General features: G+C 29.1%; 4 protein-coding genes across 5 annotated transcripts; all 4 read right to left on the bottom strand.

Moving 5' to 3' along the window:
* Positions 1–4,861: 4,861 nt before the first annotated feature.
* Positions 4,862–5,817, bottom strand: LOC123300875. 2 transcript variants are annotated; one of them, XM_044883537.1, is made up of 2 exons: positions 5,702–5,817; positions 4,862–5,482 (listed from the first exon to the last, which is right to left on the bottom strand). In XM_044883537.1, the coding sequence occupies exons 1-2, from the start codon at positions 5,748–5,750 to the stop codon at positions 5,172–5,174; spliced, it is 360 nt and encodes a 119-aa protein (XP_044739472.1). In that variant the 5' UTR covers positions 5,751–5,817; the 3' UTR covers positions 4,862–5,171. The 2 variants fall into 2 exon arrangements, with proteins under 2 accessions (XP_044739472.1, XP_044739473.1); XM_044883538.1 differs by having other exon boundaries at positions 4,862–5,486; positions 5,706–5,817.
* Positions 5,818–6,718: 901 nt separating this feature from the next.
* On the bottom strand, positions 6,719–7,628 carry LOC123301064. The gene is made up of 2 exons (XM_044883792.1): positions 7,577–7,628; positions 6,719–7,366 (listed from the first exon to the last, which is right to left on the bottom strand). The coding sequence occupies exons 1-2, from the start codon at positions 7,619–7,621 to the stop codon at positions 6,719–6,721; spliced, it is 693 nt and encodes a 230-aa protein (XP_044739727.1). The 5' UTR covers positions 7,622–7,628.
* A 1,788-nt stretch (positions 7,629–9,416) lies between these two features.
* On the bottom strand, positions 9,417–10,480 carry LOC123301063. The gene is made up of 2 exons (XM_044883790.1): positions 10,075–10,480; positions 9,417–9,983 (listed from the first exon to the last, which is right to left on the bottom strand). Exons 1-2 carry the CDS (start codon positions 10,120–10,122, stop codon positions 9,417–9,419), a joined length of 615 nt encoding a protein of 204 aa, XP_044739725.1. The 5' UTR covers positions 10,123–10,480.
* An 899-nt stretch (positions 10,481–11,379) lies between these two features.
* Positions 11,380–13,470, bottom strand: LOC123300698. Its single transcript, XM_044883319.1, has 2 exons — positions 13,349–13,470; positions 11,380–12,063 (listed from the first exon to the last, which is right to left on the bottom strand). The coding sequence occupies exons 1-2, from the start codon at positions 13,391–13,393 to the stop codon at positions 11,425–11,427; spliced, it is 684 nt and encodes a 227-aa protein (XP_044739254.1). The 5' UTR covers positions 13,394–13,470; the 3' UTR covers positions 11,380–11,424.
* Positions 13,471–13,684: the final 214 nt, after the last annotated feature.

Genomic DNA, 13,684 nt, shown 5'->3' with positions numbered 1-13,684 from the left:
ATACGTTTTTAAAAAGGGAATTTGTTTTCCTCTTATAAGGAATTACACACATCATAGGGAGGGGGATGTTTTTATTGGTGACCGATTCTTTGTACTTTAGGGAAGCGTGGTCTTGATTGAAACATCTAGTAAGAGGTCATTTGAGCTCACTGGAGTAAATTGACAGCAGATATATCTCCAGACTGTAGCCACAGACTAAGAATAAGTAACAGAGCCTTTAAAGAAAATTTAACGTTGGATGCGGAAGTTTTGTCGAAAAGCGAGATATGTCACTAACTTTCAATTGATATGAATAAACACCGAGACGCATAATCGTTCCGGAGACGGTACAGTCCATGGTAGTTCGTGTGGTATATTTAGCACTTACTGACTACTACCTTGCTAAGCTATTACTCACATTAGGGAAAGAAGTATACATATACAACTTAAGGAAAGCGAACAACCACTTGCTGTTGAATAGACGATACACTCGGTTCAACGATTAAAATATTTTAGGAGTTCCAAAAAATCCTCACAATTGAGGTGGGTTGCACTTTGATAAGAATCCCGACTCATTTTTTCAGGAAAAATACTGCTCTAATATATATATTTCAGTAAATTAAAAAACTTATGATAGAAATATGGTGAAATTGGCCTAATATTATAAAAGTATTTGACTAATTAGAATAGAAAAAAGATACTTTTTTAATATTTTCACTCTCAAACATCATTCAATAATCACATAATCGAGACGATAACGATAACGTAGAGGTTATGATTTATAAAGTTAAAGAATATTTAACATGCAAAATATTTGTTGCATGTACAGAACGCGTAAGCAGATCTCTCAACAAGCGACTAAAGATTATCGAACGGTTGACGCGACTGCTGACGGATTAATGATTTTTAATCCTTAATCTATTTCTAGAAGCATCTATATCTTTATATAGAATATTCTATTCTATAATATATAATATAAATAAATTGTCTATCAAATCACAAACACTATATATGACTATACTGTAGGTACTACACTACTATGCTATACATATTTCATAAATAAACAAGTGACATAATAATATTGTATTGAATGAATTCAGTAGAAAATTCTATAATGTACATTCATTATATTCATATACAACACAAACACCTTCAATATACAAGGATACCGACACTATAAGTACTGTGGCATCCAAAAAAACTCTAAGCCGTACACAGGGTAAAATTATAATAGCATCGTAATTTTTTTATATTGAAAAAAATTGTAACGTAACCAGTAAATTTTACAACAAAATAGTGTGAAGGTAACAATCATAAAAGTTTGACTTTGGATTCAGATGTTACTACCGTAAGTTTTACTGTAACTGTTTTCCCGTGTAGAGATGCACCATTCAGATCACATTTCTTCCTTTTTGATGCTGGACAAATATTAGATGCTTTTCGTTGAAATACCTTTTTTGTCATTCCATGCTGTAGAATAGAAAGCATAAAATATGCACGTAAAAAGCACCTTATCATTAACTCAATTCATAGGCGATTTTTCAACCTTTTTACTCAATTTGGAGAAGATATAGAAAGACGCGGAAAAACTTTATATTTCGACAGAATAGATGTAAAGGGGCCAAGAAGTTGCCAATCTTGAATGGCTCTTGATTAACTCATATTCCAATCCAATTTGTAACCTTGTTACTCAATTTTTGAGAGACGACCAGGATGTGAAAAGCCTGAAATACGCCAAACAAAAACGTTTTCCCTTGGGAATCTACTAAGCGAGAAAATAGTTTGAACTCTTCATACAAAAATTCTCAGCTCATTTAGACACTGTATGTGACGAAGGACTTCGATCGGCTCAATATAAAAACAGAGATAAAGGAAGCTTTTATTGGACCACATTCTATCTAGCTTGCATAGTTCAACAGAAGCGAACGATGAGTTTGTTCGTTTAAAGTTTTCTATATTATAAATTTACCAAATGTAACCTTTATTCTACAGATTTTATTTTAGATTTAAGTGCCTGAAGTTAACAAATGAAAGTTTGCCTGGAGCATTTCATTCCCAAATAATTATAAGCAAATTCACATTTCAGCTCTTTAACCTTAAATATCAATGGCCATTTCTATTTCGAATCAGATGGCCATAAAAGCTTCATTTGTGATTAATTTTTTTCCGTCACCGATACAACTGCTATTAACAATTAAGTTTAGATTCCATACTTTATTCATAGAACAGAAAATAAATGCTTTATTTTATCATGAAGAAACTTTTTTCTTGGAATCTTTTTTTCGAACGTCAAAAGCTTAAAAAATATAGTATAGAATGAAAGCATAATTACGCATATAATTTACAAAAATAGAATCTAACGAAAGCTTACGTGTCATAAATATCAAGATTTCCTGTCCAGAATAAAAAAGTTGATGGAGATTACTAAATTTTTTGAATAACCTGGTACATCAATTTTCTATAACTTAGGACACCAATACCAGCATCATCTATCTATTCACTTGTTTTGAGAGAATATACGTACGTATAGGAGGTAGATGTGTGTATAGGCGTGAAGGATAACACTACGTATAATACAGTTGAGTCTCAATCCTGTATGAGACGAAGCGACAGGAAATTAAACATGCCAACCAGTAGATATATAAACTGAGTCAGTTTTCCTCATCTGTGTAGTTTGGTATAAAACATACTTCTCTATGGTGTTGTTATTCATACCAACATAACATATTCAAGGTAATAAATCCACTATATTTTAAAACATACCATATACAGAGAGTTTTTTATCATTAAATGGTAAATTGCTTCACGGCCCGAAAGCCGGGATCTATAAATTATGTGTTTTATGAAAAAAAAATTGATATTATATAAGTAAGTTATACTTTCCATTTTAAGCCAAAAGCGAGCTACTTTTAAACTAACTAATGGTTCCTACAATCAAGAATAACTCATTTTAAATTTTAGGATGTTTTGCAATTTTCAGGATGAATGACGGATAAAATGGGTATGAATGACGTTTAATGGAAATTCGGACAAAATACTTTTGTATTTATTATCTTACTTAGATAGCCACACAAGTAATGTCGAATTCCTTCAGACTTTTAACAAAAGAAAGTTCAAATACGTAGTAGTCAATTATAAAGTTATAGTCAACTATGAAAAATAAGTTTTCAAAAAAACTTAAAAAATAACGATAATATAATGTAGTTAAAATTATTGTTATTTTTGGAGTCAACTCTGGCAGAACAGTTTGCTTAATTAGCTTGGCTGACACTGAATCCAAAAATAACAATAATTTTAACTACGTTATATTATCGTTATTTTTTTACTTTTTAGTGCATATTAATTTATTTTGGAAAAATTTTTCTTTTGAAGTCGGTTTTCTTTTGGTTAAAAGTTGTTTATTTTTTTATTTTGTGATTTTTAGTGAATCTGAAGTACACTAACTAATTTGTCACTAAAAAAAGAATCATTGAAATCGGTTGGCTTGATATTGGGTTATTCGTCCTCTTGTCGTGCATACTAAATGCAAATTTAAGACTTTTATGGCTTCTCATGGATGCCGTTTTTGTTTGAAGTCGGTTCAAAAATGAATGAGCCTCTCATGTTTTGAATTCTGTACTTTGGTAAACTGATCTAAGCATTTTTAGTCAAGTTTTTCAAATCATTAGACTTTAGTAATGCTATATGAACGCTGGAAGCAATTATTTATGGATGTTTTGGAATTTACCTTCCTTAAAATTACCAAATACCGCTTCGTATTTTTTACGAACTCTTTACACATAATATATTATATAGCGTAAATATTATGTTACGGTACTGTAAATTTCCTCCTTTGAATACCTATTATATTTTGAATATATCTATTTTCATGTATGGATGACGGTGTATGAATTGAAAGAAACAGCAGCCGTAGTGGTTGGTACTATTCAGTGTTACCAACAAAACATATTTTAATGGTGATAGGTATTTTCCAATTGGAGAAATATTTCGAATAAATAATAATATTTTCCAGTTTTTGTCATATTTATATTTATGAATCATGGTGAATATTATTTTTTAGATGATACGGAAAATTTTGTTGTTATGAGATTTTTGTGTGTGCGGCGAATCAAAAAAGCTGTTCATGTGAATGCGACCCTTATGGTGTACATATCATCAGCTTCTCAGAAGTTAACTTAAAAATAAGTTTTACAGAAGAAATGAGCAGAGGTTAAATTAATGATTAAAAGTTATTGTTTAATAGATTTTCTATAACTTAATAGATCGTGGGACAGAGCGTGCTTTGTTAAATGATTAATACATACTTGAAACTTTATGACTTGCTTCTTCTTGGCGAGTTAACCAAACTTCTCTATACAGACACTATGACCACTTCATATAACAATATAACATTAATAATTATGAAACAATTCAGCAAAAGTGAATCATGTATTTATTCAAAAACAAAAATACTTAAATAAGGCATGTTTCGAGGTGTTAGGCAAGCTCATCGGTGCAGTGTTACTGTCGGACAAAATATTTTATTGTTTAAAAACTATTAATGTTATCAAGTGGTCATAGTGACAAATTCCGTGCTGCATTTTTTCAGACCGATAGCTTAACTACGACGTTATCATAAAATAGCATTTAAAAACCTAGCACTTTCGAAAAAATTGTAGGGTGAAGTTTGGTAGACTCGCCAAAGGGAAGCCAATCACGAAGTTTCAAGTATGTATTAATTGTTTAACAAAGTATTGTTTCTGCATCACGGTTAATAATAATAAAATTTCCAGTTTACCAATATTTTCAGAAAAATTTCATGTTTTATTTGTAAAATAGGGCAAAAATTGAGACAAAACTTTTAGTTAGAAATTTCATTAAAATATTTTATGTATTTTTTGGCACATTTTTTGGCATCGGAAATGATTTGATCAGTTATTTGATTGAATATCGATAAAGTTATTTGAAAACATCTAATGATTGCAGTCGGGTAAATATCTTCCACTTTATCATTTATAGAATTTACTATTTCTTTATATTGTAGTAATACATCCTTGATCTCTATATCCTTTGCTTTAAAGCATTTTTCTAATTCTTCAGCTTGTTGATTTGAAGTATTTAAACAATTTTCAATAACTTCACCATTAGTTTTATTTAATTTTGTAAGTGATTCTTGCGTTCCTTTCAAATCATGTTTTAATTCATTGATTAACTCATGTGTCCAATAATTGACATGAAATATTAATATCTGTTATTGTAAGATTAAGTGCAAATTCTAAGTCTTTTTTAGCTTTAACTCGACACTTTTCTTTGTCAATTTTATTGATTAATTCTAATGTTTCTTGATTTTTTTTATTAACTTCGTTTGTTATATTTTCAGATTCATCGATGATTTGTTTTTCAATTGAATATAAACAATTTTGTAACGTACTAATATCTTGAAACAAGCTATCAATTTCTTTAGCATTCTTTTCAACTTCCTTACGTGCTTCTTCAACTATTTCTTCAACTGTACGGGCTTTAACTACCTAAAAATGGCATTCGTAAACATTAAGCTTTTTACAAATCAATTTATAAATATTCCATTCAATATTTTCACTAAGATCTCCCTCCTTGGTCCACTTTTAGAAGTGCAAATGTAAATGTACTCTCATTAGGACACACATTAAAGGCCTTAAGAACCTTAACTTTTTTCTTAATTTTACTATACTGACACGAAATATTAAAAATTATTAAAATGAACTTACAGTATACGTTGCCAAAAGAAAAAACAAAAATAGGGAATACTTCATCTTCCTTTATAAGTTGTTAGGTACTTAAGTAAAATTAAGGCGATAAAAACATTGAATTCTAAAACTGTCTTAAAATGACAAACGTATACGACGATTTAATATAAATCAATAGATAAGCAATAATAATTTTTACTTCATAAAACATGTTGTAAAATGAATAATACAATTGTGTCAATATACATCGAAATATATCGGAATATACGTCCATACATCAGAATATCAACATCAAACATTGTGTACAATAATTAATTACATCACAAACTTTGGCTAAGTAAAAAATGTTTCGAGAGGTTAGTTGGTACCAAACATAGGGGTAATTCAATGAAAAATAGAAAAATTTATGCTTATATTACATCGGACATTCAATTAATTCACATACAAGTACATCGTTTAATATCTTTATAAAAGTGTTCGGACAAAGATTAAATTTTTTTAACTATTTAATAAATTGTAAAGATACGCTTAAAAAATTAATTTAATAATTTGTTGTATATTTATAAATTGATAATAGAAAATTTGATAGTTAACTAAGTCAACAAATTTTGTTTATTAAGGTAAAAATAAAAGATTAATCAACGGGGATATTAAACCTACCTAATATGGGAGTAGTTAAAATAAGTGTTTAGAAGATAGAAAACCTAAACGTTTATTAAAATAAAGTACCACCTTCCTCCCATTTTAACGCACACACCCTTTTTTTGTATTTCGCTAGCCCAACTGTCTAGAAACACTGCTCTTCGAAAAAATCCATACAATTTAATGATGATATTTTTGAAAAATTATCGGTGAAAAAATCTATATTCTATATAAAATGATTCTGGAAAATATTATCTTCTTTAAATTATTTGAAATTTTACTTTTGGAATAATTTACATTTTATAATTACAAAATTTTAATTTTAGTTTTAAATTTCACAAAAATATTTTTTATAAAACGAATTAATATCTAGGAAATAAAGTAAATCACTGTTAGTCAATACCAGCACATTTTTTTACATCGACAATAATGCGATCGGTCATTTGATTGAATATCCATGAACTAGCCTGAATACATTTTATTACAATTTCAACATTTATTTCAATATCTGTAACTTGATTTTTTATAATATTGACTATTCCAACACATTTTTGTATTTCATCTTTCACCTCATTATCTTGAGCCTTAAAGCATTGTTCCAATTGTTCAGCTTCTTGATTTGTAGTGTTAAAACAAAATTGAATAATTTCACTGTTAGTTTTGTTTACTTTTGAAAGTGATTCGTTCGTTTCTTTTAAGTCGATCTGTAAAACATCTATTTTTTCGATTGTTTCCTTTTGACATCCTATATTAATATCAGTTATTGTAAGATTGTATGCAGTCTTTAATTCTTTTTCTGCTTTTGCCCGACAATTTTCTTGATCAATTTTATTAATAAATTCTAGTGTTTTTTTATCATTTTCGATTACTTCATTTATAGTATGTTCAGTTTCTTCATGAATTTGTTCTTTTATTGCATATAAACTACGTTTTAATTTACTAATTTCTAGGAAAAGATTTTGTATTTCTTTTGCATTCCTTTTAACTTCTTCACATGCTTGGGTAGTTACCTCTTCAACAGTACCTGCAGTTACGATTGCCTAGAAATTGGGAACGAAAAAAATAAATTGTTTTTACAAGCAATTAATACTAATAAATTTTATTAATTAAAAAAGAGGCTCACTAAGGTTGGGAGAAAATTAAATCAGTACCAGAGGAATTTCTAAACATTATTTATTTTCGAGATAAAGTTTTGGAAAACTTTCCTCAAATAAAATACAGAATCTGAACAATGAAAAAAAAAAACTTGCCGTATACGTCACTAAAACGTAATAGAAAAAAAGAGAAAATTTCATTTTCAAATTATAAAAATTTTCACTAATAAAAAATTTGTCCTCAAAACACAACGACTTAAAAATTGTTATAATCAGAAAAAAATATGTGATGATTTATTTAAATATTACAAATCAATAGATAAAATTCGTAAATGTTTATGATTTAAAACTTGTTGAAAACATAACGATATGTAAACAAACAGTTTATAATAAAATGAAAATATATCTGTATATATAAAAATAAATTGCTGTGCGTTAGTCTCGCTAAAACTCAAAAACGGCTGGAACGATTTTCAAAATTTTGTTTTTGTTTTGTTCGCTATAGTTCAGGGATGGTTTAGAAAAAAAATCATTTTCATTTTAAAAATTGATTACCTTTTGTTTCGGACAGTTTCTTAAAAAACTAATGTAATAAAATGAATAACAAATATCTTGGGTCTTTGTCCAACTTATTACTGTGTGTCTGAAACAGTAATGAATCGTAATTGAAATGAAAAGGACAATTTCGGAATAATTAGATTCAATGCGGAATAATTTCAGAGACTGAACGGAATGAAAATGTTGGCTCTACAGTCAGATTCATAAAATATCTCGAAAATTACTCATTTAATGGTCAAATAAACACGATTTTTGTAATTTTCGGGTCAAAATTACCTTATAAACTTAGTTTTATCGAAATCGGAAACAAAAACTTTTTTTACACTTTTTGCAATTTGTAAAAATCGAAAAAGTCATAAAAAATTCAAAAAAACACAATTTTTGTAATTTTTGGTTGGGTTGGGTTGGGTTGGGTTGGGTTGGGTTGGGTTAGGTTGGGTTAGGTTGGGTTAGGTTGGGTTAGGCTGGGTTAGGCTGGGTTAGGCTGGGTTAGGTTGGGTTAGGTTGGGTTAGGTTGGGTTAGGTTGGGTTGAGTGTGGGTGTGGGTGTGGGTGTGGGTGTGGGTGTTGGTGTTGGTGTTAGTGTGGGTGTGGGCGTGGGCGTGGGTGTGGGTGTGGGTGTGGGTTGAGTTGGGTTTTTTTTTCAATTTTATTGATCTGTATATATAAAAATAAATTGCTGTGCGTTAGTCTCGCTAAAACTCAAAAACGGCTGGACCGATTTTCAAAAATTTTTTTTTGTTTTGTTCGCTGTAGTTCAGGGATGGTTTAGAAAAAAATCATTTTCATTCAAAAAACATTTTTTTGAACATTTTGTAAAAAACAATTGATTGGATAAAAATTGTTTTCGTACAATAGGTTAGGTTAGGTTAGAGTGACTGGGGTGGGCCACACTTAGACTATAGGGTACATTGTGATACCGAAAAAAGGTTGGCCCATCCCCGGCCACTACTCCATGAACCATTTGGAGCTGTTTAAGAACAACAGGAGAGCTTTGACGTCGACGGACTCCAGGTCGGAGAGGTCTTCAAAGAGAGGCTGGCTCAAGTAAGTCCATCTTCTCATGACAAGAGCTGGGCAGTGACAGAGAAGATGAGACATTGTCACCTCCTCCTCACCACTGTGGCAGCTCCTGCAGTAGTCGTGATACACTGCCAGTCCCAGGCGTTCAGCATGCCTGCCGCCCAACCAATGTCCTGTTATGGTGTCGTACAATAAAAAATAATGATAAATAGGTACATCGGATATTTAATCCAATTGTATACTGGTCGATATTTTTAATCCAATTTTATATAATCTAAAAACTTTTTTATGTATTTAAAAACTTGTTTTTATACAAATTTGAAACAATAGAGCAAAAATAGATTACATTTGAGCAATGGCTTTTATATAGAAATTTCACAATATATTTAATTTATTTTATCCAATTAAATACATTATTATTCATCATCACCACATTTTTTCGCATCGGCAATGATTTTGACAGTTATTTGATTGAATGTCGATAAAGTTACTTGAAACAATCTAATGAATGCATTCGGATTAAAAGCCTTCAAACATTTTTGCAATTCTTCAGCTTGTTGATTTGTACTGTTTAAACATACTTGAATAGTCTCACCATTTTTTTTATTTAATTTTTTAAGCGATTCTTGTGTTCTTTTTAAATCATGCTTTAAATCATTTATTAGCTCGATTGTATCTTGTAATTGACATGTAACATTAATATCAGTTTTCGTGTGATTAAGTGCAAATTTCAAATCTTTCGTGGCGTTAACACGACACTCGTCTTTGTCGATTTTGTTGATTAATTCTAATGCGTCTTGATGTTTTTTATTTAGTTTGTTTGTTGTATTTAAAGATTCGTCGCGGATAAATTTTTCTATTGAATATAAACAAGTTTGTAATGTACCGATATTTTGAAATAAAGTATCAATTGCTTTAGAATTATTATCAAAATTTGTGCGTGCTTCTTCAACAACATCTTCAATTCTACGTCCTTTAATTATCTATAAATTATAATCGTGAACTTAAATTTATACAATTTCTAAAAAACCTCTTTGGTCCACTTTTCTAGGACGCATATAAAAATAAACTTACAGTATACGTTACCGAAATAAAAACCATAAACAAAGAATACTTATACATCTTCAATTTAGGCGCCAAAATCACTTTAAATCATATAAAATCTGTTGAATTCACAAAACATATCTATGCAACCGACAATGTAATATGAGTTCTAGATAATCAATCCTTTTTACTTCTTGTAACCTGTTGAAAAGTCAATGGTTTCAACTTCATTCTTAATAAAGTCACCTCGCCTGACTACGTGCTACTTCGCATGAGTGTGAAAGAGTTTCAATTAAATAGAGGTGTCTAAAATTTTCGATTTTTCTGATTTCAAAAGGAATATTAATGTTGCTTATTCTTGAATCCGTTTTGAGTACCTTTTAAGCCACTACTCACATATGAAATTAATTATTACTCACATAGAAAATGCTGTACACGAATAAAAAGAAAATTTATCGAAAACAATGTTAGTAATGATTCATATGTAAGTAAATAATAATTTTAGTTCATAATCAATATTTGTTTATATACAAGCAACAATCCCAAAAAAATTTCTAGTAAAAAAACATTTCAGTTTTAAATTTCACAATAATAAAAACTATATTATTAAAAAAAAATTAATACCTAGGTAATTAAATCAAGTTGTGGTTGCCTAGAAATTGATCATGGCTGGTGATCAAAATTTACTTGGGTATTATGCATCACTTTGTATCTTATAGAGTCTTTTATTGCAAGACTGTTTTTCTGTAACATGGCGATATCTTTCTTATTCCTGTATTCCATGATTTAGTCCCCATTTTATAGCTTTTCATAGGGGCTAAAAAAAATTCCGTACAGAAATAAACAAGTAGGGCTTCGAAAATTGACGGAAGATCAAAATTTTTTTATAAATTCTGGTACCGAAGATTCCAGGATTTATTTCTGTACGGCATTTATGTAATTCGCTTCGAATACTTATGCAGAGCTAAAATTCACCAACGCCGAGCATATTTATTGGTGCAGGGACTAAGGGGTGTGACATTCATATTCTCACCTGAACTCATCTGTATCGCGCAAAACTAACACCATGGTGCTTAAACTTACTTTTACATATAGAAGCATCTTTTACAACATGATTCCTGGTGGTTCATTTAACCCGAAAACTATCAGCAAGGGCTTGTGGTCTATAAGAGAAAAATCAAGGGGCTCCATTTCTCTAATGTTAATAAATATTTATTCGATAAAATAATTTACAATGTGTTTTTTTTTTCGATGAAGTGCAGTGCAACATATTTAAAAAAAAATTTTTTTTAGTTGAAATTATTTAATTTTATGGTTTTCTTAAATTTAAAATAAACGAGCTTTGTAGTTTTAAATTTCACAAAAATATTCAATCAACTGTTATTCAACCCCACCACATTTTTTTACATCGACAACAATTTGATCTGTTTTTTTATTGAACGCAGGTGAAGTTGCTTGAATACACTTAATTACGGTATTCGAATCAATATCTGTAATTTTATCTTTCACGGTATTTACTTTTTCCTCTTCTTTCTTTATTTCAACTTTGACTTCATTATCTTTGGCTTTGAAACATTGTTCCAATTCTTCAGCTTGTCGATTTGTACTACGATAACAATTTTTAATAATTTTACCATTTGTTTTTTTCAATTGCTTAAGTGATTTTTGTGTTTCCTTTAAATCGTGCTCGAAATCGTTCATTTTGTGAATGGTATCTTGTTGGCATTCTAAAATATCAGCTTTTGTTTGAGTGAAAGCACTCTCTAGTTCTTTTTTAGCTTTAACGCGACAATCTGGTTTATCTATATTATTAATTAAAGCTAATGTTTCTTGATTTTTTTCTGTTACTTCATTTGTTGTATGCTGAGATTCTCCGCGAATTTGTTTTTCAACTGGATATAAACGATTTTGTAATTTTCCAATTTCTTGAAAGATACCACCAATTTCTCTTGCATTCCTTCCAATTTCTTTACCTGCTTCGGCAGTTACTTCGTCAACTGTACCAGTGGCTGTAACTACCTGAAAATTTGAAACATTCATAATAATTTTTAATGAATTAAAAATAATATTTATTTCCGAATAAAAAAAATTGAAAATAAATTTTAACGATAAATTGATTCTATTAATTATTTTTTCTTAGCCTGGTTAACGACAAAGAAAAAATTCAAAATGTAATACAGATCATCAAAGTATAGAAATTCGAAAATTAGGAATATGTGCCAAATATCAAGAGTAATAATAGGGCTTAAGTTAATCATTATTAGAATCCGACAATGAATTGTTAGTAAAAATTTGGGTTTTTCAATAGTTTTTCAAGTTACAATAATGTACTTGTGATATAAGAAAATGAAAACAGTTTTAATCAATTATCCCCTCCCCTCCTTACAAATGTTACGGAATGCATATGAGTCACTTCTCAAAATGTGACAATCTTTGACAAATATCACTGTGTAGAAAAGGGAAAATTCTCACGCGCAAAGATAGAAATTAAGAGAAATGCCATATAGATTACAGAATCGACCTTCTGATAGTTCTTATTACAAACTATTTATGTTTTCAAATAGAAGTTTCTACAAAAATTAATGTTATTAATTTTAAATTAAATAATAATTGATATCAACACGTACTTCCTAATCTATAGATAATTAATAGACTTGTGATCACAAAGGTCATTAATTCAATATTAATTTGAAATATGGGAAAGTCGGTTTTAAAGTACCAATTTTAAGTTTAAATCAGTTATTTAATAAATACGCTTAGTATTATCACGTAAATCTAGCATCTACGCTATTTTAAACATAGAAATCTAACGATTTAATTCAATAAATTACAACCAAGTTCTTTAAATCATGCAAAAATTTCAAATGGAACTTTTTTTTTGCTAAATAAGCGCAAATAGGAACAATATTAATCTCGTTTTTTCATATTTATCTCAATATCGGTAATTATATCCTTTTATCATTATCTATCTTTAAGACTTGGTTTCCATTCACTATACGTTTTCCCTTAATTTCTCTGAATCAAAATTGACGTTTTATAAACCGCGAAATTTTTGGATAATTCTTATCCTACGATACAATTTAATGATCTAAATGCATATAGTACAGTTAAGAAATTTTTTGTTATGTCCACAAAATAATGAAAGCTTGTAGAAAAATACCAGTGTAGAAAATATGGATTACTTTTGGGAAATCTAAAATTTGTATGGAAATATAAAGAACTAAACGCCAAAATTAATCAGCTTAGTAATTTTTTGGAAAATATTAAAAATTGAGCTATATTCTGAAATTAAATTTTTACTTACCGTGTACGTTGCCAAAACAACAAAGAAAAACACTGAAAACTTCATTTTATTGTATAAGTTGTTACTCAGTACAAAAATTACGCATTAAAACACAGTGAATTCTAAAACTGTTTTAATCACACACAAATATACCACGATTTAATAAATAAAAAGATTATTTAAACTTGCATCATGATAAGTACCGTTGAAAAATCAATCGTATAATCACAGATTTGATCATCAAGTCAAATAAATTTAGTTCCAAATATATAGTATTGATTTTATAACCACTGACTCACATTAACAAATTAGTGCTACGTTAATTATCGTTTTTATTGCAAAAATATTCTAAAATAA

Source organism: Chrysoperla carnea, chromosome 5 (genome assembly GCF_905475395.1).
Source record: "Chrysoperla carnea chromosome 5, inChrCarn1.1, whole genome shotgun sequence".
Classification (NCBI taxonomy): Eukaryota; Metazoa; Arthropoda; class Insecta; order Neuroptera; family Chrysopidae; genus Chrysoperla; species Chrysoperla carnea.
Note: the sequence above shows the minus strand (reverse complement) of the source record. Positions and strands in the feature narration are given on the sequence as shown.